The sequence below is a fragment of the Lemur catta genome, chromosome 1 (genome assembly GCF_020740605.2).
Source record: "Lemur catta isolate mLemCat1 chromosome 1, mLemCat1.pri, whole genome shotgun sequence".
Lineage (NCBI taxonomy): Eukaryota > Metazoa > Chordata > Mammalia > Primates > Lemuridae > Lemur > Lemur catta.
The window spans coordinates 149,454,338-149,481,741 of record NC_059128.1 but is presented as its reverse complement, the minus strand read 5'-3'; the positions used below and the strand labels follow the sequence as shown (position 1 = coordinate 149,481,741).

General features: G+C 44.3%; 1 protein-coding gene across 1 annotated transcript in view; it reads left to right on the top strand.

The window, feature by feature from the left end:
* GPD1L (glycerol-3-phosphate dehydrogenase 1 like) overlaps positions 1-27,404 on the top strand; it is a 52,123-nt gene that overhangs the window by 9,014 nt on the left and 15,705 nt on the right. Inside the window, exons 2-5 of the mRNA XM_045537512.1 lie at positions 7,756-7,933; positions 16,891-17,031; positions 18,629-18,767; positions 25,734-25,846. Of these exons, the coding sequence (XP_045393468.1) occupies positions 7,756-7,933; positions 16,891-17,031; positions 18,629-18,767; positions 25,734-25,846 (571 nt within the window). The remainder of the gene's footprint in view (positions 1-7,755; positions 7,934-16,890; positions 17,032-18,628; positions 18,768-25,733; positions 25,847-27,404) is intronic.

Below are 27,404 nucleotides of genomic sequence, written 5' to 3'. Positions count from 1 at the left end.
GAAGCTTTCGCTGCTGCCCATGAGCTACGCTGTGAGGAGGACCTGACCACAGACCAGGGCTTGTGCTAGTTCTTGCAGTCCTTTTTCTGTATATTTGTTTTTTGTGATAAAATACATGTAAGATAAAATTTACCATCTTAGCCATTTTTGTGTACAGTTCAGGAGTTAACTACATTCACATTGTTCAACCAATCTCCAGAATTCTTTTCATCTTGTATTAATAAAGCTGAAACTCTATATTCATTAAACAATTTTTCATTCCAGTTTCCCCCCAGTCCCCAGTAGCCACCCTTTTACTTTCTGTCTCTGTGAATTTAACTGCTCTAGATATTTCATTTAAGTCTGTGTCTGGCTTATTTCACTTAGCATAATGTCTTCAAGGTTCATCCATGTTGTAGCACCTGTCAAAATTTCGTTTTTAAGGCTGACTAATATCCCATTGTATGTATATACCACATTTTATTTATTTATTCATTGGCTGATGGACACTTGGGTTGCTTCCACCTTTTGAGTATTGTGAATAGTGCTGCTGTGAACATAGGTATACAAATATCTTTTTGAGACCCTGCTTTCAATTCTTTTGAGTATATGCTCAAGAAGTGGAATTGCTGGATTCTATGGTAGTTCCATTTCTAGTTTTTTGAGGAACTGCCACACAGTTTTCCACAGCAGCTGCAGTGTTTTTACAATCCCACCAACAGTGCACAAGGGTCTGATTTCTCCACATTCTCATCAGTACTTGTCATTTGCTGTGTTTTGGGTAGTAGCCACCCTAGTGGGTCTGAGCTGGTATGTATTTGTTAACTGCAACTAACTGCTCACATGGGACGTATGATTTTGTATCCTGCTTCCTGTTAAATGTAACATTCTATCATAAGCATTTGAATTTTGATAAACAGAAAGCTTTTTTTTTAATCTCTTCTCCCCTCTCCTTTACGTGAAGTTGTTCTCATTGATCTTTTTTCCTCTGTGGTTTCTTCCTTAGATTTTAAGCTTAGAAAGCTTCCCTATCTAGAGATCAAATAAACATTCACCAAGTCAAATCTATTTTTAAAATGCCTCATTTTTTACATTTGCATCTAATACTCTGGCATTTGATTGTACTTTAAAAGCCCTTTAACTGCAAAGAATTACACAGAATGGTAACAGTGGTTCTCCCTGGGTGATGAGATTATTCACAATTGTTTTTACTTTTTTCATGTATGAGTGAAAAAGTACATGTTATTTAAACCAAAACTGACCACTCTTGCCCTTGGAACCATGGCCCAGATTAAACGTTTTTAGAGAGGAAGAGGCGAGAAGGCTGTGGACAGAGTGAGCACCAAGGGGTGAGCTGGGGGCGGTGGCGGCTGCTGAGTGTGGGGTTGGGACCTTCAGCGCGTTGGCGTCCATCCGGCTGGGACCCAGGGCCACAGGGCAGAGCGGTGACAACGGCGAAGACGCAGCCTATGGTGGGAATCTCTGTTCTAACACCAACCACCTGTATGATCCCCAGGCTTCAGTTTCTTCATGTAAAAATGGGAGTAGTAATTAGTACCTACCTCAGAGGGGTGTTGAAGCTTAAAACAGATAATGTGGGTTAAAGTATTTCAAACAGGGCCTGACACCTGGTAGTACTTAATCAATGCAGTTACTGCCCAGCCCGCCCCTTGCCCGCCTCTTCCCCTGCCCATGAGATCCTCTCCTCTCCCTCCCGTTCTCTCCTCTTCCCTGCTCCGCTGACCTCCGAGTTCCTCTCCACTTTTCTCCTCCTCTGGTTCGCTTAACCTTTCCTGTCTTCTCTTTTCCTTCCTCCCTATAAGTGTTGGTTCTAGATGGAATCAGAGCCTTTTGTTTGTCACAGTAGGAGATAGTCCGCATGCCCTCGGCTCTTGCTGTTACTGAGCTTTGCCTAGGGGGCTTTGGTATGCCTGGAAGGCTTCCCAACCCTCTCCCCAGTGAGACCCACTCAAGCTTCAGAGTTCAGCCCTGGCCGCACTTCCTTGCAGCTTTCCCTGACATCATCACCAGATGTCATTGTGTCACCTGCTTGGCCACATTGGTCGATGTGGCACAGTGACATATCTTAATCTCTTTGAGGACAGGGACTTGTCTGCTTTTATTCCCTTGTATCCCATGCACCCAGCATGGTTTCTGAACTTCATGGGTGCTTAACATGTATTTTCAAAAAATGATTCTATTCTACACCAGGGCAAATACGAACTATCAAAAAGTATGGGCTTTGGAAATGGACAGATCTGGATTTGAACTGCTGACTCTAGATGGACAGCATGACTTAGGTAACTTCTTTATGCTCTTTGGGCCTCAATTTTGTCATCTGTAAAATGGGGATAATGTGTATCTCTCTTGTGGGCTACTGTAAAGATTAAATGAGATCTTATATCAAGTACACATCCATGCAAGTCCCTTTTAAATTTCATTTGCATAGCACTGAAGGATTTTTGAATTAGTGTATGTTTTGATGCCTAAGACTTGTAAAAAGAAAATAAAATTTCAGGACCCTCTACATTTATTATGCCAATGGGGAAGTTAAGCCCTGGAGAATAAGTCATGTAGTATGTTTGCAGTTCTGCTTCTTAGATATAGCTTAACTCTTTTCTTCATTGTTCTTGTTCTGTAAATGACTAAGAGAGATCAGAGAGCAGACCTCTTCCCTTTCCAATCACTGATATTTGTTATAGATTAACTGCCTCCTTTATGTCCTGTACCTAGCTCAGACAAGATGGCACCAGAGAACCCATTGACAGTTACATTTTCAGTGTGGAATGTTAAATATATCTTTCCCAAAAGAAAAAGCACCTTAACTAATCAGATCATTGTAACTATGCATTAAACCTTCCATAGAAAGATATTGAAATTCTGTTAAAATTCTCTAAGCTTTGTCTATATACACAACCCCAAGCGTCTACACTTTGGAACACTGACTTCCATTCTTTAGAATCTGTGCTTCTGGGCGGCCCATCCTCAAACATTGTGCTTGGATAAACTCTCTTTAAACTAGATTCTGACCTTTTCAATTATTTTAGGTTGACAGACTATTAAGATACTTCATGATTTTGTGGGAGATGTGATTGTATACATCCATGACTGGCCAGAAGGAGACCTCAGCCCCCTAGTTCTGCCACCATCTGGTTTCTGACCTTTACTCCAGGGCCTCCCTTCCGCCTAGGAGACTCACCTACCCCCTCCCAAGGTCAGGCCCACGTGGAGGCCACACCTGGTTGTGGGGTGCAAGGTCAGAGTACCTCTGAGTCTCACATGCCTTAATCTGCAAGATGAAGTTTGGATAGAATTAAGAAGACATCACGCAGGCAGCACCCTTATGTTTTTGTTTTGTTTTCTTTTGTTTGTTTTTTGAGACAGAGTCTCACTCTGTTGCCCGGGCTAGAGTGCCGTGGCCTCAGCCTAGCTCACAGCAACCTCAAACTCCTGGGCTCAAGCGATCTTCCTGCCACAGCCTCCCAGGTAGCTGGGACTACAGGCATGCGCCACCATGCCCGGCTGATTTTTTCTATATATATTTTTAGTTGTCCAGATAATTTCTTTCTATTTTTAGTAGAGACGGGGGTCTCTCTCTTGCTCAGGCTGGTCTCGAACTCCTGACCTCGAGTGATCCACCCGCCTCAGCCTCCCAGAGTGCTAGGATTACAAGCGTGAGCCACCGTGCCTGGCCAGCACCCTTATGTTTTTGGCTCTATTTACTTCACACTTGTAGTAGTATTTGCTTACCATACTTTCTTTAAAAAAGTCCACTTTAAAAGAAAACTGTGTATCGGTAAGGTAAATATCACAAGTTGAAGGCAACAACAACAAAACCCAGTAGAAAGCAAACAAAACAGTGTCATAAAATTCTTGCCAGATACTACTATCTGCCAAGACTCAAAGGCTGAGGCCTCTTCATACTTTGTGAAGAAGGGAAATTAGCACATGCTGGTGAGATGGTAACAACATACTAGCACTCAAATGAGACATTCTGCACTCTCTCAGGACTACGAGAGTTGAACAGAGTCATTTGGTGCCGTGTGTGTGGGTAGCATCAGCCATCTGTGTACCCTGGCACCCATTCCTCACTTTGGGAAACACTGGATTCGATCATAGACGTAGAAGGGACCTCGACGGTTATCTGCCCCACCCATCATTTGTAGATGGATGAGCTGGGCCAGGTGTGGAAAGGGCTGTCACGCCCCCGCCCCCCCCCAGCAATAGGAAGATCTGTGCCTGGCTGTGCCTGTGCAGTGTCATAGCAACCAGCTAAAACGTGGAGAGCTCCACCAGTGTGGCCGTGGGGCCCCTGCCACGACCGGTTCACACACAGACCACCTTTGTGGACTGTAGTCCGTACTTTTAAGCTCAGTTCTAATATATCTATGCATATTTTTGGACTGGCCCTCTGCTGGCCGGTCACATTTTTTTAGAACAGCGTATGTCACTTACCAGTAGATTCTGGTGCCTTCAGAACATTCAGATTCCTCCAAAACACTGCGGTTACTCTCTTTGATACACAAGGAAAGTGAAGCTGCTCCTTTCAGTTGGTCAGAAGAGGTAACACTTGTAACAAATGCATCTAGTGCCATTTAAGAGGTTTAAAAAAACCCAAAATACACCGTTTTAAGTCCTGGTTTCCAAAAAAAAAAAAAAGATTATCATGTAAGTTATTTAGAAAGAACAAGATGAAGCCTTAAGGCACTGGGATCTTTTTGTTCCTCTCCTTTCTTTGTTCGTCCTCAAATTTAATACCATAGTCCTTACTTTAACCCTGACCACCTGCCTCCCTCCTCCCCTTTGCCATTTCTTGAGTGGCAGATCCAACAGCTTGGCCCAGAATTACTTGGAGTTACCTCTAGTTCCCTCAGATATGCTGTATTTGGTGCATCCATCAACTATTGCTGCAGAACAGCCCACCCTTCCCCAACTTAGCTACTTAAAATAACAAGCATTTATTATTGTTTACGAGTCTGCAGGTAAGCCGGGTGCTTCTTGGGTTGGCTGGGCTCACTCATGTGTTCCCAGTTAGCTGAGTATTGGGTGGGAAGCTCTGCTGTAGCTGCTTTTCTCAGCCCTGGTTTTTTTTGTTGTTTTTTTTTTTTTTTTTTTTTTGAGACAGAGTCTCATTCTGTCACCCTGAGTAGAGTGCAGTGGCATCATCACAGATCACAACAACTTCAAACTCCTGGGTTCAAGCGATCCTCCTGCCTCAGCCTCCTTAATAGCTGGGACTACAGGTGTGCGCCACCACACCTGGCTAATTTTTCTAGTTTTTGTAGAGACAGGGGTCTCTTGCTCGGCGTGGTCTTGAACTACTGACCTCAAGTGATCCTCCCACTTTGGCCTCCCAGAGTGCTTGGTTTACAGTCCTGATTTAAGAAGCCTTTTTTGCTTTTTAGCAGGAGGACAGTCTTTCTCAACAGCGTCCCATGTCTTCTCCCTGCACCCTGGCTGGGGTCTGTCCATCATGGTTCTTTCAACAGAAGGTTGAACATGGGAGTCTTCTCATGGATCAGCATGGATTGCAGCTGGGTCCTCTGTGTTGAAGTCTGCCACAGTTTACCCTTCTAACCACGTGTCCATTTTCCTCCACCTCTTTACACACAATTTCGAACGCCCTTTACCTTGTTCATCTCTCTGAGTGGGTAGTAAGCTTTTGAGAGCAAAAAACACATAGCCTTTCCTCTGTTGTATCACCGGCATCTAGCCCAATGCATTACACACAGTAGGTACTGGGTAAATATTTGATGACTGAAATGAATGAGTGAATGGATGAATGAAGTTATTGATGAAACCAGGGAGGAGGCACAATGAGGTCTTGATGACCCACAGGAGTAAATAATAACTGGAGTTTCCTCTGCTTATTTTTGTCCTATCACTTTAAGCCCCATTGAGCTCCAAACAATGTACAGACATGGTTTGGTGGGCTTAGTTCTTAACAGTACCAATGTTCACTTAAATGTTCTTAACTCATTTCAGCAGATACTACAGGTTTGCAAATGCTTAGCTTCCCCAGGAAGCGGCTGTAACGGGAGAAGCAAGTGCACCAGGAAGATCTGGGGAGGGGCCTCTTGGTTCTGGATTATTTTCCCACTTGATTTACTAGGCTCGGATTCCTAGTGTCTTATAGCCCCCATCGGTTGATGCTCAGTCCCCCAGAATCACACTTGTTCCCTTTCACCTTGTGTACGTTACTTGATGCCAGGGGACGCTGTGAGCCAGAGCCTTATCTCCCTGTGAGTATGTGAGCAGCTGTTTCCAAGATTAGAATAAAGGTGAGAGTGATGGTGGGGAGGTTCCTGGCCTCCTTTCTACAAAGTGTCAGGAGGAGAATTAGATTAATGGATATTTACCTAATAAGCTGTCCTCCTGGCATAGAATAAGAATTTCAAAGGTGCAGCCACACAGCCTTGATATTTACAGCTATTCTTTTGTGCAGGAGGAGGCGTCAACATTGAGGATCCTCAGAGCAGCGGGTCTCAGCCCTGGCTGTGCGTCTAGTCACTGGGGAGCCTGATCCCACGTAGAGGGGCCAGTTTCATTGGCCTGGGGTGTAGCCTGGGACTCAGGATTTTTAAATCTCCCAGGTAACTCCACTGTGCAAAGTTGAGAACCACTACTTTAGTTTATCCATTCTGTCTCAAGAAAGGGAAAATAATTATAATCTGTGGTAGAATTATTTGCATTTTTGTGGTTATTAAAGCACTATTATGAAAGTGAATTATAGTCAGGTTAGAATAGCTGAGATTCGTCAGGGGGTGAACATAAACATCTCAGATATTCTTCTGCATCAGCGTGGCTGCCCCCCTTTCTGTTATCACCCCCTCCTCCATCTCACCAAACTGTTTTGAGAATAGTAATTGTGAGAAGAAACAACAAATGCCCCAACACTTGAATTGGCAACCACATTCTTTCATTTGCTCCTCGCACCAGTAGAGTTGTCTAAGAGACAAGCTATTCCTCAGTTCACAGTGGTGAGGGAGAAGCTGATGGGCTCAGCTGGGATCAGGCGCCCTCCCTGGCCCCGCCAGCGGATTCTGTAGGCTGGGCAGGTGTGCCTGGGCCGGCCCACCGCCTCTGCTGCAGTGACTGCTGCAGCCCGCTGCATCACGCTGTCCTGAGGACTGTGTCAACAAGTCAGGGTGCATCCCCTCTCCTGTAGGAAAGCCTGTGGGAGACTGAGCCGCTGCCAGAACATGCTCCCAGAATAGAGATGCAGAAGAAAGGGAGCTTGGGGGCCAGAGGCTGGCTGCGTGCCTGCTTGGAGCGGGGACGACGGGTGCAGACAACTCAGTGAGCTGGGCCCAGCCCAGTGCTCTTTGCGCCTTTCCGGGAATCCACTTGGGTTCTTATCTTTCCCTTGTGATTCTGCCTTGGGCCTGTTGCAGTTCATCAGAACACGGTTTATTTTACAGTAGCTACATTTTAATCTCCTTCGAAAACCCTCTAGTGTCATTTTCATGCTTTTAGGTGGATTTCTCTTCTGCCTGTGACACTGTCTTCCAAGATAGATTGATTCTTGCTAGTTTCAAAGAGTGGTGCTTTTTGACATTGTACCAGATTCTGGGGCTTTCCTGATCGCAGGGGGTGGTGTTCACTGTGAAAACAACTAAGTTGCAAATGGCTTAGGGCTGAGACACATTGCATCTTGTGTAAGCTCAATGCATGAATCAGAATCAAAACACAAGTCTTCTGAATTTTAATCGAATGCTTTTTTTTTCTTCTGTCCGAGTGAGTTCAGTTTTTTTCTTTTCTATGTTTCTTTTGTAGGGGTTCAGCTGTTGCAAAAATAATTGGTAATAATGTCAAGAAACTTCAGAAGTTTTCCTCTACGGTCAAGATGTGGGTCTTTGAAGAAACGGTTAATGGGAGAAAACTGACAGACATCATAAATAATGACCATGAAAATGTAAAATATCTTCCTGGACACAAGCTGCCAGAAAATGTGGTAAGACTGGGGTGAAGAGTACATTGGGTTCATTTTGCTGAGCAGCACTTGGGACTTAGAAACGGGAATGCTTCTTCCCTTTTCCCTAGTTTCTTTCTACTACCAATTGGTTGGTTGGATTTGGTCTTCCCAACTCTGAGCATGGGGTTTGTATTAGTTTGCTAGGGCTGCCATAACCAAGTGCCAAAGACTGGGAATTTATTTTCTTACAAATCTGAAGGCTTCAAATCTGAGATCAAAGTGTCATCAGGGTTGATTTCTTCCGAGGCCTCTCCTTGGCTTGTAGATAGCATCTTCTCCTTGTGTCCTCACATGGTCTTTCCTCTAAACCCCTTGGTGTTGTAATCTCCTCTTGTAAAGATAGCAGTCATGTTGGATCAGGACGCACCCTAATAACATCTTTTTTTTTTTTTTTTTTGAGACAGAGTCTCACTCTGTTTCCCTGAGTAGACTGCGGTGGCATCATCATAGCTCACTGCAACCTCAAACTCCTGGGCTCAAGCGATCCTCCTGCCTCAGCCTCCTGAGTGGCTGGGACTACAGGCAGGTGCCACGATGCCCAGCTAATTTTTCTATTTTTAGTAGAGACAGGGTCTCGCTTTTGCTCAGGCTGGTCTCAAACTCCTGACCTCAAGTGATCCTCTGTGTTGGCCTCCCAGAGTGCTAGGATTACAGGTCTGAGCCACCGTACCCAGCCCATCATTTTAAATTAATTACCTCTTTAAAGATAAATACAGTCATATCCTGAGGTACTGGGGGTTAGGACTTCAACATATGAATTTGGAGGAGGGGACACAATACAGCCCATAATAGGCCTCTTCCTTGATATTCAAAATGCAGGTCACGTTGAGCTGGAACTAATGTCCTTGCCTTCAGCTGTTTGTGTTCCCTAAGTAGCTCCTGACATACCCTTTCTAAGTGCACACAACTGTGATCCGCCTGCCAGGACAGCTAATGCACTGGTCTGTAATTAAAATCAGGGTCAAGACCTAAATTACAGAAGGAGATAGAAGAAAATGGGAAATTGTAAGACTGACAGTTTAAAATTCAAGCTTATTAGGTCTGGGAGAGAAAAATATAGGTTATTGCCTGACCTTGTTCTACTGACTTGCGGAGGGAAAAAAGAAATGAGCTTGGGGAGTGAAAAGGGTGTACCCTGCTGCTTGTCGGAGTGGAATTTATGAACTTGCCGGATTCACCCTTTGGTGGCTTGCTGTCATAGTCTGTTTGAAAACCGGACAGTTGTGGCTGCCTGATTCCTACGGTTAACCTGAGAAACTCATCTCCTTTGTTAATGAAATACCCTTTACTGCACATATTCACTCTTCAAACCCTGTGAGCCCGTACTGTGCGCACAAGACACAGTGCTGGTGCTGGCGACAGAAAGAGAAATAAGACGGCGTTGCTTTCTTTGGGGAGTTGAGCAGGGGAGTCTGATTTATAAACCAATAAATGTGGGGAAGTTTGGGGATATAAGGGCCTAACTTACTGAAGATTTTTATTTGGCCTTTAGTTATAGTGTTTGTTGGTGTCAAGCACTGTGTTAGTACATATATTGTCTCATTTAATCCTCTCAATGACCCGCCTAGGTTGTTACTATTTGTTTTTCTATTATGATGACGATTCTGATTATATAGGGGAGAAAACCAAGACTCAGAAAGGCTGCTGAACTTGTCCAAGGTCACGTAGCTAGGGGCCACAGTTGGAACTGGGCTCCTGGGGGACTCATCCCTGAGCCTGCTGAATCTGTCGCCTTCCAGACAGCGATGACTTTCTCTTCCTTGTCACTGAACGAGAGCGAGCCAGCGTTTCCCCGCAGTTACTCTTGGTGCAGTTGCAGTTGGTTGGGGCAGGAAGGATCCCTAGCACCGTGAGTCCAAATACCTGCTGGAAAGAATAAAAGGGGCGGCTATTCCCATTGCAGTGGGAGGCCGCTGGGGTCACGTCTAATCCATCCTTGTGTGACAGACAGTCTTTTGAGCCTCACTTTTCCCATTTTTCTCAGCACTGATTGCCCCTTCCCTTCTGTGAACCACACGCTTCACTCTCACGTCCCCGCCCCCCCAGCTTTGTGCCGGGCCTTGGGTACCTGTCTGTCTGCCTCCGCCTGCCCCGCGTGTGAGACCCTGACTTTCTGGTTCTCTCTTCACCCCTAGTACCTAGCATTTTTCCTACAGTCGATGCTCAAGGAATGCTGGGGGAAGTGAATCTGCCACGTGGTTCTGTGACGCCAGAGCCTGTGCTGTGAACAGGGAGAGCGGCAGGGAAGGAGCCGACGTAGAGGAGTCGAGAACCATCGCCACCGCGAGCCTGGCCCCGTGCCGACTGACCCCAGCTCCCAGCCTGTCGCTAGTGTAGACAGAGGCCTGAGAAAGGAGGAAAAATTCACTCCCACGCCCCTACTGATGTCAAATAGGTCTCTCAAACTTATTCCTCCTGTTTAACAGAAATTTTGTGTCCTTTGACCAGTATCTCCCAATTCCCCCTACCCCCTAGCCTTTGGTAACCACCTATGAGGCTAGTTTCTAATCATTTTATTTTCTTGTGCATTAGAACAGAACAGACTTACTTGCATTTCTGTCAACACAGAATTGCATTTATGGTGTCAGTCAGTTGATGTGCTGACTTGAGATTGTGAATCGTTTTTGCTTGGGGCCCCCACACTGCTGCCCACCTGACCCTTCCCCAGGTCCCATGTGACGCGCTTCCCACATGGGGACCTTCTGTTACAAGGACTTCACTGTGTCATCACCTGCTCTCTAAAAGCTGGACAGGATCTGGGTTTGTGATTTCCCCTTAGACCTGAATGGAAAGAATACTTGTTATTTCCTGTCACTGCGAGATAAAAATTGTTGATTCTGTTTTATAGCTCTCTATTCAGAGCCTGTGTTTAGAGCTCATCTAGGCAGAGGGCTCTCCTGCCTTCTTATTCCAGCTTCAGCTAGCCTCAGCGTGACACCAGGCGTTAGATCACAGCATCCCCTGTGAAATATAGTCATCCTTGCCTCTCGTCTTTGCCTTCCAAGGCTCTGCCTGCTTTTTTGAAAAACTGCTTTACTGAGATACGGTCCACAGACCATACAATCCGATGGCTTTTGTTGTGTTCACATATTTGTGCAACCATCACTGCAATCAATTTGAGAACATTTTCATCACCTCAAAGAGAAATGTTGTACCTTTAGTAGTCACCTGCTGTTTCCTCTCATTGCCTGCCCAGCTCTAGGCAACCACTAATCTACTTTCTATCTCTGTAGATTTGCTTATTCTCAACATTTCATACAAATGGCATCATATAACAAATGGTCTACTGGGACAGCTTCATTCACTTAGCATGATGTTGTCAGGGCTCACCCATGTTATGTCATGTATCAATACTTCATTCCTTCCCATGGCTGAACACTATCCTATTGAACGAATGTACCACATTTTGCTTATCCATTCATCAGTGGATGGACATTTGGGTTGTTCCACTTTTTAGCTGTTATGAATAATGCTGCTGTGAACCTTTATGTACAATGTTTGTGTGAACATCTGTTTTCATTTCTTCTGAGTATATACCTAGGAATGGAATTTCTGGCTCCTACAGCTACTCTGTGTTCAACTTTTCAAGGAATTACCAGACTTTTTTTACAAAGCGGCTGTATCATATCATTTTAAATTCCCGTCAGTAGTATATGAGGGTTCCAATTTCTCCACATTCTCACCAGCACTTATCTGGCTTTTCAATGCTAACCATTCTAGTGGGTGTGACATGGTATCTCATTAATCATTCTGATTTTCATTTGCCTGATCACTATGTTGGGCATCTTTTCATGTGCTAATTGGCCATTTGTATATCTTTGGAGAAATGTGTATTCAAATCCCTTGCCCATTTTAAAAATTGGATTGTCTTTATTATTGAGTTGTAAGAATTTGTTATATATTCTAAATATAAGCCCCTTCCAAATATGATTCACAATTATTTTCTTCTGTTCTGTGGGTTATCTTTTTACTTGCTTCATGGTAAAGTTTTTAATTTTGAAGTCCAACTTAAACTTTTTTTCTGTCCTGCTAACTCTTTGGATATGGTTTCTTGCATAGGTCTGTGTTAACTAGTGTTTCCTTAGCAGCTAGAATAGTGCTTGGCATTATCTGTGGTCTGAATAAATGCTAAGGATACTAGGAATGGTGAGGAAGAACAAACCTGGGTAGAAGAGGTTTTTAGGTGATATCATGTAGGAAATGAGGTTAGGCCAAGATTATTTGTTTTTAGGTTGATCATTTCTGTTTAGGTAATAGAGTTGGAATAATATCTATTAATTTTGGCTGAAAGGCTTCTGAATATTAGAATATTTCTAGTACTAAGATTATAAGCAGTTCTTATATTCCTACTTATACTTTTTCTTCCCCAAATTTGATCCAGTGAGCCTCTTTATAGTTATAAATGAATGGAGAAAGCATTTTAATTTCAGTTGGCTTTAAAGGCCATTAAATAGCATCTTTGTAGGGTCAAGAGGTAAGTCTGCAATGATGGGAGTGAGGTCTTTTCTTGCCCACTCTGATGGCTACAGATAAGATGTTGATAATGTGTAAAAGCTTTTTGAGTACGCACAGTGTATAGTGGTAACTAATCTAAGGGATACAAAAGAAGCTTCAGGCTTGTCCACAGAGATTTTACTAGCTTTCTTTTCAATGATTCTTATTTATTATTAGATTTTTATTAACTTGGACCCAGAGCACTGCACTCCTGAAAAGCTGGGCATTCAGCAAAACAGCCCTGATCCGTATTTCTGACATGTTTGTCCTGCTCGGTGTCAGAAAGCAAGCCCTGTCGTTCTGAGTTGTCCTTCCCAGCATATTTGGGGAACTTTAATGATGGACCCCATCAGAACGATTCTTGGCAGGAGGCTCACAAAATCAGTCAACATTTCCAAAGCAGCATCTTGATTATTTTCAGAGTAGAAGCTAGGGTAGAGGCTTAGCAAAAGGTTTTATTCTGAAAAATGAGATTCAAATTACTTCATTAGCTGAAGAGAACTCATTTTCATACTATGTAAGAGGCATAATGTTCTGTGGATGGACCGTGGGCATACAACATGCATACAAATGCAGCTTGTATTGTGTTATTACGCATGGCTTCTGTAGGTTAAACCCTAAGTATTCCACCAAGGAGGATGAGCCCCTGATCATGTTGTCCTAGAAACCAGTCATGTTGCCTACCGCCTGCAGGTTCTCTGTTGATTTATTTAAGAAGGAAATGTAAGAGACAGGAAGAGACCCTGACCAACTAGCAGCTTCCTTGAGAATGTTTTCTAGCATGGGTCATGGGGATGGGCTGATTTCTTAAAAGTTAAAGATCTATAGGAGGCAGATTTTTCTGGTGAATAATCTCTTTCATTTGTTAAGGTCTTTGTAGTTTCAAAACACTGTCATTTATATTACTTAATTTGAAAATGCTCTGTGAAGTAGCTCAGTAGGAAAGGTAATTTTTGTCCCCTCTCTATATATGGGCTAACTGAGGTCAATGCAGCTACGTCACTTGCCAGAGATTATACAGCTGGTCAGTTGCAGATGTGGAATTAAGACCTTCAAACCCCTGTACCTTTTCTCTTTAGTTCTGGTATTTCTTCTGTTTCACCATGTTGAAAATGCCCTGAAAAGGAGGAAAGGGAGGGGCATGTGTGTGTTAGAGGTGGGTAGGGAAGAGGAGAAACAGTAAGTAGGTCCAGAGATGTATTATAGAAAGGTTTTTAATTAAAAGTCAGGCTGCCAGGCTCCATTTGAGTGAGGGAGTCAGGAGCATAAATCTCCACCTGCGTGAGGCTAGCAATGCAAGAAGGAATGTGAGGGATCAGAGTTCTTGTGAAGGCAGTGGGGGGGACGGGGGGGACCACAGGAAGACACATGGGCTTTGCCAATAAAGGACAGGCAGGGCAATTGTGGGCTGACATTGGGAGAAACTGCTATGTTGAAGGGGGCAGAATCTCCAGGTGTGAGAGGACTAATACAGCAGGTGGATTTTTGGTGATAAATCCTGGTCACCTGTGACTACCCAGCCTAGATTACCTGGAGAAGCTCCTCTGAAGAGGAAAAATAGGCGTATCTTGCCTTTGGTTGTGTGAGTAAAGAGGGAGAAGTGCTGAGCTTTGGGCTGTGATCTGCTGTATGGGGAATGGCTCTTTACGTTGCCACTCAAACCAGCTTAAGCTTAGCTAAGCTGGTTTTGGCTCATGTAACTAAAAACCCAGGTAGAGCTGGTTTCAAGTGCAGCCTGAACCAGCAGCTTAAATGATGTTAACATAGTCTATTTTCCTCTTTCTCTACTCTGTAGTCCACAAAGTTGGCTTTATCCACATGGGAGCCCCTTGGCATAGGTTCTCCCCTCACATTTGTAAAATGGTTGCAGCACTTCCAGACTTCACACCAGCATCCCACACTGTTCAAGGAAAGACCTGTAGCTACTGCTGAAAAGTAAGGAAGCATCTGTTCCGTACAGGCTCCAGCAGACATCTGCTGGTTTCTCATCGGCTCTGATTGTTTGATGTGCCCATTGGCTTGCACCATTAGGGACTATTCCTGGAATCAGGGCTAACTCCACTCAAAGTGTATGGTTAAAATGGGGAAGTGATAGCTTTTGAAAGGAAATTTTGGGGTACTTTTACAAGAAAGAAAGGAATAGAAGCTGGGCAATAATTTATAGAAGTCCTCCACACCTACTGAAGGGATAAAGGAATAAAATAACTTCAGATAGGTTTCCTGGGGGGGATTCTTGCATGTGGGAGTAACTCTTAGCGTATGTTTTAGTCAAGGTAATAGGCTAAGATGTAGCAAAAGACATAGTAATAATGTTACTTAAAGAACACGAGATTTATTTTCCTCTCACATAACAGTGGTCTGGCAGCTTTGCTTCACACCGTCATTCTTGGTCCCATGCTGCGTTTCCCATGTGAGAGGGTGCGGAGAAGGCAGCCCACTGTTGTAAGGAGTCTGGCCGTGGTGGTGCACACTGTTCTCCCACGTTCCACTGATGAGCGCGTGGTCCGTGGCCGTGTGTAAGTGCGAGGGCTGCTGGGAGACCAGTGACCAGCTTACAGTTCTGTGATCATGGAGAAGGGGGAGAAGGAATTTTGGTTAGGAGTTGGTGGTCTCCATGACAACCCCCAAACCAGGTTTCCTCAGAGGCTTGCATGTTCCAGACGATGTTCCTATGACAGACAGAGTTTCCTCAGAGAAGAATCTTCCTCAAGGCTCTTCATTTGGAAAACCAGGAATGCTTCATGGGAACTGTATCTTTTTTTTTTTTTTTTTTTTTTTGGATACAGAGTCTCACTCTGTTGCCTGGGCTAGAGTGAGTGCCGTGGCATCAGCCTAGCTCACAGCAACCTCAAACTCCTGGGCTTAAGCAATCCTTCTGCCTCAGCCTCCCCAGTCACTGGGACTACAGGCATGTGCCACCATGCCCGGCTAATTTTTTCTATATATAATTTTGGTTGTCCAGATAATTTCTTTCTATTTTTTTTTTTAGTAGAGACAGGGTCTCACTCTTGCTCAGGCTGGTCTTGAACTCCTGACCTCGAGGAATCCTCCTGCCTCGACCTCCCAGAGTGCTAGGATTACAGGCATGAGCCATCGCACCCGGCCTGGAACTATATCAGTTATAGTTAGGTTTAGGTGCATAAGACTAAAAACCTCAAATTATAGTGATATAAGCAAAGTAAATGTGCATTTTTCTCTTATGTAAACAACATTGATGGTTAGTACAGCAGCATCATGGTGTCAGGGATCCTTTTATCCTACTGTTCTGCCATCTCAGCATGTGTTCTCTTCTTCATGGTCCAAGATGACTGTCTGAACTCCAGCCATCTCTTCACATTCCCTGTGGCAAGAGGAAGAAGAGAGATCTTCCAGGACATTTCCCAGAAGTCACAGGCAGCACTTGCATTTACACTGCGTGGGTCAGAACTTAGTTGCATGGTATACCTAGCTGCAAGGGAGGCTGGAAGGTAGCATTCTTTCCTGCCATTCAGGAGCCTGGCCCAAAACTGGGGGCTCTGGTGCTGAGAAAGAAGGGAGAACAGACACTGGCCGAGTGTCTGCCAACAGGAAGTCTCTGCTAGAGACCATGTGCCCTGGTGTCCTCGCTGCATGCCCTCACCTCTGCCCATGTTAAACCCGTCTTTGTCCTTAGGGAAAGAAATCCTCATAATGCTGACATGTACCGGGTACATACCAAGTGCTAGACGCTGTTCTGTAGCATTTATTCCTCACAGCAGCACTCTCGAAGGAGAGTTTAGGATGGGCCATTTACAAAGGTGCCACAGGGGTTGGTGAAGCACTCAGAAATTAGCAACAGCAGGAAGCTATTGCCACCCCTGAAGGGGTAAGGGGAAAGAACACGTTACCAAGCCAGCCTGAAGAGGGCTTAGAGACCCAGGAGAGGGACTGCCTGGCAGGTGTAACTGCAGACTGAAGCTGGGCCGGGACCACTGCCAGCCGGGGCAGGCTGATGAGTACCCTGACCTTCTCAGATATCTCTCCTCTCACCCTTTGATTTCTTGATAGTGCCCCCCATTGGCTGAAGCCAGCTGGAAGCCAGAGACCAAGGGAGCCTGGGGAAACAGTCCACAGAAAGCAGCCTCCTGGGGAGCAGAGTGGGGCAGAGAAGAACACAAAACGGTTTGGCAGGGGTGGGATGGTGGGAGAGCAGCAACCCACGCAGAGTTGTCCTGACTACCTTTTACAGACAAGGAAACTGAGGGATGGAGAGGGTAAGTCACTTGCCCAGCTGGTGACAGAGGCAGGGCCCTCCTGGCTTCAGACTCCCATAAAGAATAAGGAAGGCAAAGCAAACCCCACGCTTGCTGTTATTGTCTGTCTGCATAGTGCTCTGGCATCTGATAAACGGTCAGTGCAGGAAACCACCTGGACAGGCAGATTTTGCTATGGGAGTAACAGTTTCCTCTGCCTCGTGGTTGCAGGTTGCCATCTCCAATCTCAGCGAGGCCGTGCAGGATGCAGACCTGCTGGTGTTTGTCATTCCCCACCAGTTCATTCACAGGATCTGTGACGAGATCACTGGGAGAGTCCCCAAGGAAGCGCTGGGAATCACCCTCATCAAGGTAACCGAGCGCGGGCGGACTGGGCAGGCGGGGCAGGGGAGAAGCATCACTGGACACTGGTAACCGGAAAGTTCCATTTCTTCTCACTTTCATTTGCTTGACATGTGGAGCTGAAGGGGAGGTTGTGGCAGTTTTTTTTATTGTTTTTAAAGATGTCTGGAGGGTAATAAAAAAAACACACACCCCGCAAGCCTCATTTAGCTCAAATTCAGGAGCAGGCTGCTTTCCATTGCAGCGGGTCAGCAGCAGCAGCAGCAGCAGCGAAGTGAGGATGGGCCGTAAGCCACACTGCCGGCACCTTCCGGGCCACGCAGGGGGCTCCGCCTGCCGCCTGGGAATCACCAGTGGTTTGCATTAGCTGGAAATTAGTCACCATTAGTTCCCACTCCTGGGTCTATACCCTAAAGCGGGGGGTTTTAACCGGAAGTCCAACCCCAAAGGTCCATAGGTAGAATTCAGGAGGTTCGTGCACTTAAATGTGGGGGGGAAACCTTGCTTTTTAAATTCATTCTAACCTCTAACTGAAATGAGCATTTCCTTCATGTATGAATGTGGGCCACAGCCAGAGTTCCAACAACAGCAGTATTAGCAGGACCTGTGACCCTGTTGTCACTAGAAATCACAGGGCTTTCATTTCCCTTTACAACGGTTTCCGATATCTCCAGGTATCATGTATGCTCCTCATACGTGGAAATTATGGTAATTGTTAGACCTGCCATGACATTTTTCTGCTAATAACTTCATTAATAAATCAGTGTGCATAACACTTTATCACGGATTTTTTTAACATTTTGATAACTATATTCCAATATATTAATAATTGGTTTCCTAGGCAATCTTAGGTATATTGTTTTATGTGTATGAAATTCTGAGAATGAGTTCATAAATGTCACCAGACTGCCAAGGGTAGCGTCCATGTCATAAAAAAGACTAAGAATTCCCTAGAGAGACTCTGTTCCAGAGTGTTTACAGATGAACGTTTATGAAAGCAAACTGGAACAACCTACATGTCTGTCAGCAATAGAATGAATAAATGGATTGTGAACTATTCGTTTTAGAATACTATGCAGCAGTTAACAGGAATGAACTAGAACATTTATGCAGCCACATGGGTCAATCTCTAAAATAATAATATAGTATAAGATAGCACATCACAGATGAATGGTACAGTTTCATTTATAGACTTTCAGAAACGGGCATAATGATATAACATTGTCTAGGGACCATTATTTGTGGTAAAAGGATCAGAAAAAGCAAGGGAGTGATACATAGAGCATTCAGTGTAGTGGGTCCCCCGGGGGCGAGGGATGGAAGGAGGAAAGATGAACTTGAGGGGAGACACACAGGGGACTTCAGTAGTGTCAGTCATGTTCTGTTTCTTAACCTGGGTCGTGGGTACATGTTCATATTATTCTTTTCATTTATTATTCTTTAAACGGTATATATGCAGTAGATATATTTGCTCTTGTAAGTAGGAGATAGTTTTCAAGTTCCATTTGCCATTGGGTATCTGAGTCTAGATTATTCGTAAAGCAGCTATCTCATGCCTCTTTGATTTGGTGGTTTGTTTTCCCCTAACTTCTTGACATCCATACAGGGTATAGATGAGGGCCCTGAGGGGCTGAAGCTGATTTCTGACATCATCCGAGAGAAGATGGGCATTGACATCAGTGTGCTGATGGGAGCCAACATTGCCAATGAGGTAGCCGCAGAGAAGTTCTGTGAGACCACCATCGGTAAGGGCTGCCTGGGAGGGGCCCAGGAGTCTGGGCGTTTGGTGTTATAACATGTACCTTTTCCACTTCTGGTATTTTCTGTAGTGGCTCTCCCCTGCCCCCCATAACATTCCTCAGGTGGGAATCCAGTGGGGTGAGGGTTTTATGAAAGTAGGCCATTCTGTGGAACTGAAGTGTTTCAACAACCTTCAGAATGAATTAAAGCCAAGGAGACTGTTCTGACTCACCATGATCCAGTAATTAATTATCAAGATGAAGTACAAGTGCAAGGTTGCTTGTACCAAGAAGCAGGTGGCTACATCCATTGTGGGGGTCCCCTGGCCTTAGGAACCCGGCTTTTCTCCTCTCACAAATGCTCGTATCTGGATCGTCATTGATTCCAATGAGAACTAAGAATTGGTGGGAATGACCCCATTTTCAGGTGAATAACCAAGACTCAGAGAATAAATTACCTGCCCCAAGGTCACACACTAATATAGAACCCAGGCACAAATTTGGGTCTCCTGTTTCCTGAAATAATAAGCTTTTCCTACTCTTACATGTTGTGGATTAGAGATACTATTCTCACATTAATGTTGTGAAAATTTTCATTTCCTTTAAAAGGGGCTTCATGAACTCACAAGTGCTCATGTACTGTATTAAAGTATGTACTGTTGGAAGAGTATACTACTGTATTTTCAGATGGTTTGCAAAAGTTTTTTTTTTTTTTTTGAGACAGAGTCTCACTCTGTTGCCCAGGCTAGAATGCCATGGTATCAGCCCGGCTCACAGCAACCTCAAACTCCTGGGCTCAAGCAATCCTTCTGCCTCAGCCTCCCAAGTAGCTGGGACTACAGGCATATGCCACCATACCCGGCTAATTTTTTTTCTATATATTTTTAGCTGTCCAAATCATTTCTTTCTATTTTTTAGTAGGGACGGGGTCTCACTCTTGCTCAGGCTGGTTTCGAACTCCTGACCTCGAGCCATCCACCCGCCTCAGCCTCCCAGAGTGCTAGGATTACAGGCGTGAGCCACTGTGCCCGGCCAAAAAGTTTAAGTTTTATCTACCACTGCAGAACTTACTTGTATCCCTGTCAAACACACAAGCAATGTAAATCATTACTCCTTGGCAGCTTTGTAAAAGGAAGCTCTGAAGCTCTCTTGAGTGAGATGGGGTGTACAGGAAAATGTAACTCCAGATTCTTTTTTGTTTGTTTTGTTTTTGGAGACAATCTTGCTCTGTTGCCCTTGGTAGAGTGCAGTGGCATCATCATAGCTCACTGCAACCTCAAATTCCTGGGCTCAAGGGATCCTCCTGCCTCAGCCTCCTTAGCAGCTGGGACTGCATGTTCACGCCACCACACCCAGCTAATTTTTTCTATTTTTGGTAGAGGTGGAGTCTTGCTCTTGCTCAGACTGGTCTCGAACTCCTGAGCTCAAGCAATCCTCCTGCCTCGGCCTCCCAGAGTGCTAGGATTGATTACAAGCATGAGCCACCATGCCAGCCAACTCCAGATTCTTATGCTTGCCCATAGGCAGGGCATTTTTATTTTTTTCTGTATTTTTCCCTTTTAATTTTTTTTAATTACATAAGTAGTTTACATCATTATTGTGAAAAATAGAGATAATCTAAAAAAAGCCATTTTAATTTTCATTATTTTGTTATATATCCTTTTTTCTATTTGTATAAACTGAATTTATGTTTGTAGTAAGTCATATACTGTTTTATAATTGCTTTATTCACTTATGTAACAAACAACTTTCAAAGTCTGTTAACATACTGTACATCTTCATGGCTGCGTAGTATTACATTGACAATTCCATATATTCAGACACTTGAAACTTCTTTTTTTTTTTTTGAGAACTAATATTTTCTGGAGAGAAGAGGAATCACAAATAATATAAAGAAGAAAACAAGAATGGCCTACAATCCCACTTGTCCAGGTTGACACTCAGAAAAGTGATACAGACACAAGTTAAAAAAAAATTCAAACACTATGAGAAGGTAGAAAATGAAAACTAAGGTGGTAATTTCCACCCAATTCCCTCTTCCCAGAGAGAATCATTGTTAGCAGCTTCCAAATATCTTTCTAGAAAAAAAAATGTATATGTGTACTAGTACATACATATATGTATGTGTGTATATTATTCTTTTACAGTTAATTCTTTTACCCATGTGTAATTTTAACATAGCCTGTGAAACTGTTACATAATTACTTCTGTTTTTCAAAAGATTATTAAATAGTTGTTCTAACTCAATCCTATTTGCCAATAATATTTCCAGTTGGCTGGAAGTGACTGGTTACTGGATCATTCTGTAAGGCTGAGACTTAATCTCTAGTCTCTGATTTAAATTTTGTATCTACCTGCAGACTTTGGCTAAGATTTGTCCTAGTCTCCCTGTCATAAGAAAGTTTGCAGTTAGGTGCATTGGGCTTTCCTGGTTTGTAAAGGCAGGCAAATGCACACAAGTGACCTTTGTTTCCCTCTGGTTTCTGTTTACTCAATACTTTTGTGCCAGCTAGGTGTGGTGGTGCACACCTGTAATCCTAGCACTCTGGGAGGCCGATATGGGAGGATCATTTGAGCCCAGGAGTTCAAGACCAGCCTGAGCAAGAGCGAGACCCCATCTCTACTAGAAATAGAAATTAGCTGGACAACTAAAAATATATAGAAAACATTAGCCAGGCATGATGACACATGCCTGTAGTCCCAGCTACTTGGGAGGCTGAGGCAGAAGGATTGCTTAAGCCCAGCAGTTTGAGGTTGCTATGAGCTAGGCTGATGCCACGGCACTCTAGCCTGGGCAACAGAATGAGACTCTGTCTCAAAAAAAAAAAAAATACTGTGCCTACTCTGTGAGTTAACTGCGGTGGAGCCTGGTAACCTTAATTTAAGTGAAACATTGGAAGTGAGATAGAACATGAAGGTAATGTTTTAAAAATTGTTTTGTATAACCTGAATTTAATCATGAGGAAATTTCAGGCAAGCTCAAAGTAAGGAACATGTTACAAAACAACTGGCTCATCATCTTAAAACCGTCAATGTCATGAAAGACATGAAAGGCTGAGGGAATGTCCCACATTAAAGGTGACCAAAGAGATGTAACCGCTACATGCAGTGTGGGATCCTGGGGGGGGGGGGACTTGCTATCAGGCAATGTAGAGGTGATAGGTGAGATTTGACTATGGATTATATATTAGATAATAATATTGTGTCGACATCAAATTTTCTGTATTTGATCATTGTGGTGTAGGTATCCAGATCTCCTTCCTTAATTACATTAGGGACCAGCTCATTTTTAATTATGGTAGATTTCAGAATCTTGGCCCACTTGAGTCTTCTGTGGAGGAAGAAGGAAAAATGGCACAGTTACAAATGTCTTAAAAATACTGTCATGTGAACTACGGCGCCCCCTTGTGGTGAAAGTTCCCTTCATTCTCGGGGCACATCACAGAGTGAGACTTTTATTGTGATTCCACAAATATTTTTCAAAGCCTATTATTATGTACCAGGCATGGTGCTAAATGTCTAGGATACATAAGCTTCTTATGGAGCTTCTAAGCACACAAATATGAAATCACAGACTGAAAAAAGGGTTTTGAAGGAGTTTTATTAAATAAGTTGGTTGCCTCTAAAACTTGGCATGACAGGATATTGGGGCTCAGAAAACAGTACCCCAAAATGAAGGCCTTGGAAGCAGCCCTCAGAAGCAACAGTTTTTCTCTGACCTTCTCCTGTCCTCCTGTCTCTATTCCATTCTCCCCCCAGGGTAGCCATAGAAACTAGAATCCCTCTTCCCCAAGATGGGTCGTAAAAACCAGAACCCCTTTTCCTTAAAGCCAGCCATAAAACCTAAAAGTGTTCTGTGTAAAACTGGCCATAAAGGTATTATCTGATATACCTTGTTTGACTGTAGGTCATAAGACCCCCATTCCAGAGGGGGTCTTGCCCCACCCCCAGGAGGAAGGAATGCGCTCAGAGAGGCCAAGAAGAATCCGGACAGACAGGCTTGCTGGGTGTCCCAACTCAGTCTGTTAGCACTAGACCACACCCTTTTTGTCCATGCATGGCTGCCCATACTTTGTTGAGCCTAAGCATAAAAATGGACAATTTCCCCTGTATCTTTGGGTCTTCATTCGGAAGACTCCCGTGTATACATGTTAAATAAATTTGTATGCCTTTTCTCCTGTAAATCGGTCTGCTTCATGTCAGTGATTTTGTGTGAACTCTTCCAGGCCAAAGGCCTCGGCTCCCACAAAAGAAAGGGGGTTTTCCTGTCTTGTGGTTCATACTGAGTTTGGGGCCGCTCTCCCACACGGTTTTCGGGCATTACCTGTTCTGTGCAGATGATCCGGGTCCCTGCCACATCACTTTATGGCTGGTAGTAATAATAACGTTAGTGCTTTCTTATCCATGATATAAAATAATAATTTTTAAAAGGTACATTTGAGAAAACGTGAGACTGCTGTAAGTCCAGCCCACTTCTCTGATGGACACTGTGTATTATCTGCAACCACAGAGGAACCCACAGACCTTGCCTTGTATTAATAGTGACAGCGAGTGCACCTGCCCCGGCACACTCCTCAGGTTGCTCTCAGTAGCAACTCAGGTTTCCAGCTCCAGACAGCTGGATGAAAGAGGCTTGAGAGGGGCTTGCCTGTGATGCACACAAGTGTCCCTCCTTTTGGGGGCACTGAACAGGGAGCATGTGGGGAGGTACAGAGGAGAGGCACAGGGACGATGCATTATGATGCAGGGGCCTGGGGCTAGTTTACCCAACCCAGATGACAAACAGTATTGCACAGAATCACCTGGACGAGCTGGTTTAAAAAAGGAAGAGGACAGTTTGCTCAAGCTGACATAGTTCCAGTATTTGGGATGTTAGAACCGGTTTCCCTCGGCCCCAGGAACAGAGAGGCAGAGTCACCGAAGCTGCAAAAGGCAAAGGAGTTTACTGGCTAGCTCCAGCTAGGGTCCAAGTCCCAGAGCACCAACGCAGTGGCCTCTCCACGAACCAGGACCCCGCCCTGGGGTAAAACTAAGCTTTTATACTTTCCAGCGGGCTACATACGCTGGGCACAGCATTCCCCCTCCCTCCCTCAGTTCATTTGTTCCTTCAAGACTGGCTGACCGTGTCAGCTCCTGATTGGTTGGTTCCATGGTCGCGTTAACTCCTGATTGGTCGGCTCCAAGTCTCGGGATCCTCCGGTGGTCATCGGCGTCATTTCGGGGAAGGGGAGGGCCCGCGCCCGGGAAACCGAATCTTAGGCCTATTCCAGGAAGCCTAGCCTGTCATGGAGTTACCTTTGCTCTTACAGGAAAAGGAGAACTCCCCTAAATGACAGTTAACAGTAATGCCTGTAGAGTAGAAAATGTGTTTGTAAATACTGATTGCAGATATTTTAAGTGTTTTATTATGGGACATTTTTTAAAAAAGTAGATAGAACAGTATCACAAACCCCATGCACCCATCACACATCTTTAGAAATGATTAACTCCTGGCCAGTCTTATCTCATTTATACCCTGACCCTGACTCTGCCGTCCCCTGGGCTAGTTTGACATTGTATCACTTCTGGGTGTAATTTTTTTTTTTTTTTTTTTTTTGAGACAGAGTCTCTGTTATCCGGGCTAGAGTGCCATGGCGTCAGCCTAGCTCGCGGCAACTTCCAACTCCTGGGCTGAAGCGATCCTCCTGCCTCAGCCTCCCGAGTAGCTGGGACTACAGGCATGCGCCACCGTGCCCGGCTAATTTTTCTATATATATTTTTAGCTGTCCATATAATTTCTTTCTATTTTCAGTAGAGACGGGGTCTCGCTCTTGCTCAGGCTGGTCTTGAACTCCTGAGCTCAAACGATCCTCTGCCTCGGCCTCCCAGAGTGCTGGGATTACAGGCGTGAGCCACTGCACCCGGCTGGCTTTGGTGTTTTTAAAGAAGCCCAGAGGATTGTTGTGTGCAGACAAGCTTGGGGACAGCTGGTCTCCTACTTCAAGGCAGGCAGAGCCCAAGTGCTATAGTCCTTGGTGTGCTTTCTGGCATCTCTGTGGTGACATGGACTTGAGAGCTAGAACTTGGCTGGTAACCCTCATGATCCTGATTTTCAGAGCCCTCCTAGTGCTGGGAGGGTAGATTTGGTTTGCCTCACCCTGCACCCCACCAGCAGAGCAGATGCTGTTACAGAAAGTGTTACAGCGGATGGTTCCAAGGACAAACTGAGCGGCACATGAAGAGTCGGAGAATCAAAGTTTATTTGTCGGTGGGCTCAGAGGGGTCTCACCACCAAATTCTGAATCTCATCTACCCGATTTTTCCCACTTTTGTTAAGTTGGGATGGTCCAAGGGTGGGGTCTCAGGTGGCTAATGCTGGGCCAGGTAATAGGTTAGTTGATGTGTCAGGTAACAGGTTAGTATTATGTTGATGCACCAGGTAATAGGTTTAGTGTTATGCTGATGCAGGTCTTCGGTGAGGGGTGGGGTCTCAGGTGGCTGACGCACCAAGTAATAGATGGGGGTTTTCCTTATCAATGCCACATCAGGCTTTATGTGTAATGTTTTATTTTTGTTTGTTTTTGTTTTTTAATCAAAGGTCACTAAAACAAACAAGCAAAAAAACAACAATAAATGAGTAAAAACTACTGAATATCATATCCCAGGCACTGTCGCAAGGAAGGGGAATATAGCAGTAACAAAAACAAGGACTCTCACTGCATTTCCATCTTCTGGAATTTAGGGAAAGCAGATTATGAAACCGCATATATATTACATTCCCAATTTTAAGAAAAACTGTTTATATTCACTTTCAATAAGTTAAACATGTATGTCAAATTGTAAATGATCATTTCCAGTTGGATTGTGGGATATTTTCTATTTTTGCTCCTATGTATTTTCTAAATTTTCTGTGATGAACATGTTACGTTTATGATAAGAAAAAGTTATTTTAAAGTGTTAAATTAATTTCCTTTTTTTCTAACCTTTCACTAGGCAGCAAAGTAATGGAGAATGGCCTTCTTTTCAAAGAACTTCTCCAGACTCCAAATTTTCGAATTACTGTGGTTGATGATGCAGACACTGTTGAACTTTGTGGTGCTCTTAAGGTAAAGTCAGCCTTGTTATTTCTACTCAAGGAGAGGAGTTAATCAAGCAAGGCAAATGTTAGCATTATTGAATCTAATCCTGAAGAATGGGCTCTGTGTTCTGTGCACGTACTTCAGCAAAGAATAGTGAATTGAGAGCCTTGTTTGTAACTTCCTGTTTTGCTGCCGACCTTCCTGGGTGGTTCAGCTCCCTTCTTACTCCTGGTTTGCTTTACTTGTAAATATGGGAAAATTGTGATGTTTTGATATTTGGAAAGTTGGCAACATTGATATTTGGAAAGCATGGAGAGTCCTTAATTGTAGGGTTTTACCCAGGAGCTAATGATTCTAATCATTAATGTATTTCTCCTGTGCGTTGTCCTGGGCAGGAAGAGGAACTTGTTCCCCCTGAATTATGCTACTCTACTAGTTTGGCTGGTTGTTCTTGTCAAAGGAAAAAATAATCTGCTGCTGACAGAGGTTTTTCTTAGAATAGTTTTATCTTTGCCCTCTAGAGGGAAAAGATCTGATTAAAGAAGCAGCCTCTATTGGCCAGTGGTTTGGAAAGTAAAGGGAAGAGTTTCTGCACTTGTGCTTCTGAGTTGTCGGCTCCTGCTTTCTAAAGCCTGGGTCACCATCCCTCTCTCCATCCTGACCGTGGAGCAGCAGGAATGAGCTGGGCTGCAGCAGCTACCTGGTCCTTCCTCCCGCTGAATCAGAGCAGCTTTACTGCCATCTACAAAAAAAAGAGGTGGGAATGAAGAGTTCTCAATTTGAGTACCCCTTTGAACCACTCCTGAGTCACTTTGTAGGAATTGAGCACGTAGGTAGGAAGTTAGGCAATCTGGCATTCACCAGCCTTTGTCAGGTGAGGATCGCAAAGATTGAAAGAATGCTGGGGATACCAAATCCAAAGAATGCCTTCCCTCTCTTTCTCATAAATTGCACATGTTTCTTTCTAGTAAGAATTTAAAACCACTTTCTAGAATTAAAATTATGTATATATGTGTGGTCACGATGTGCAATGAACATTTACAAAATTAAAGCCAATTAAAGGCATGAGCTCCGAGGCAGCGCGTGCATATTTCTAAGTGCCGTGTGGGGCATGCTTCCCATTATGTGCAGGCCCTGCTAATGCATTTAAGATGCTGGCTTTGGCTGCTTTGTGTATTTTTGTTGGTTGAGATTTTTATGTGTTTTTAATAGTCCTTCATTAAACTAATGACCACTCGACAGCAGGGGGCATCATGAGTGCCTAATTGCTCAGCGCTGGTCTGAGCTGCTCCAAAGCTGTTTTTAAGTGACTGGATGTTTTTGGTCTTTGATGGAGAAGCTGTGAAATCCTGTCCAGAACAAAGGGTGCTGGGGAAGAAGAGTGATTCTAGATTGAGGACCCTGGATAAGCTTCTGCTAACGGAAGCCCATGCTGGTCTCATGGGCTTAGAATGGCTTTTCATTTTTGCTAGCAGGACACCTGCAAGTAGATCTGTGCCTGCTACCGTGAGGGAAGGGGATTCGTGGGGGATGGAGGCAAAGGAGGGTTGAGGGCCCTGTATCATCCCCCCTCTCCGTGTCCCCC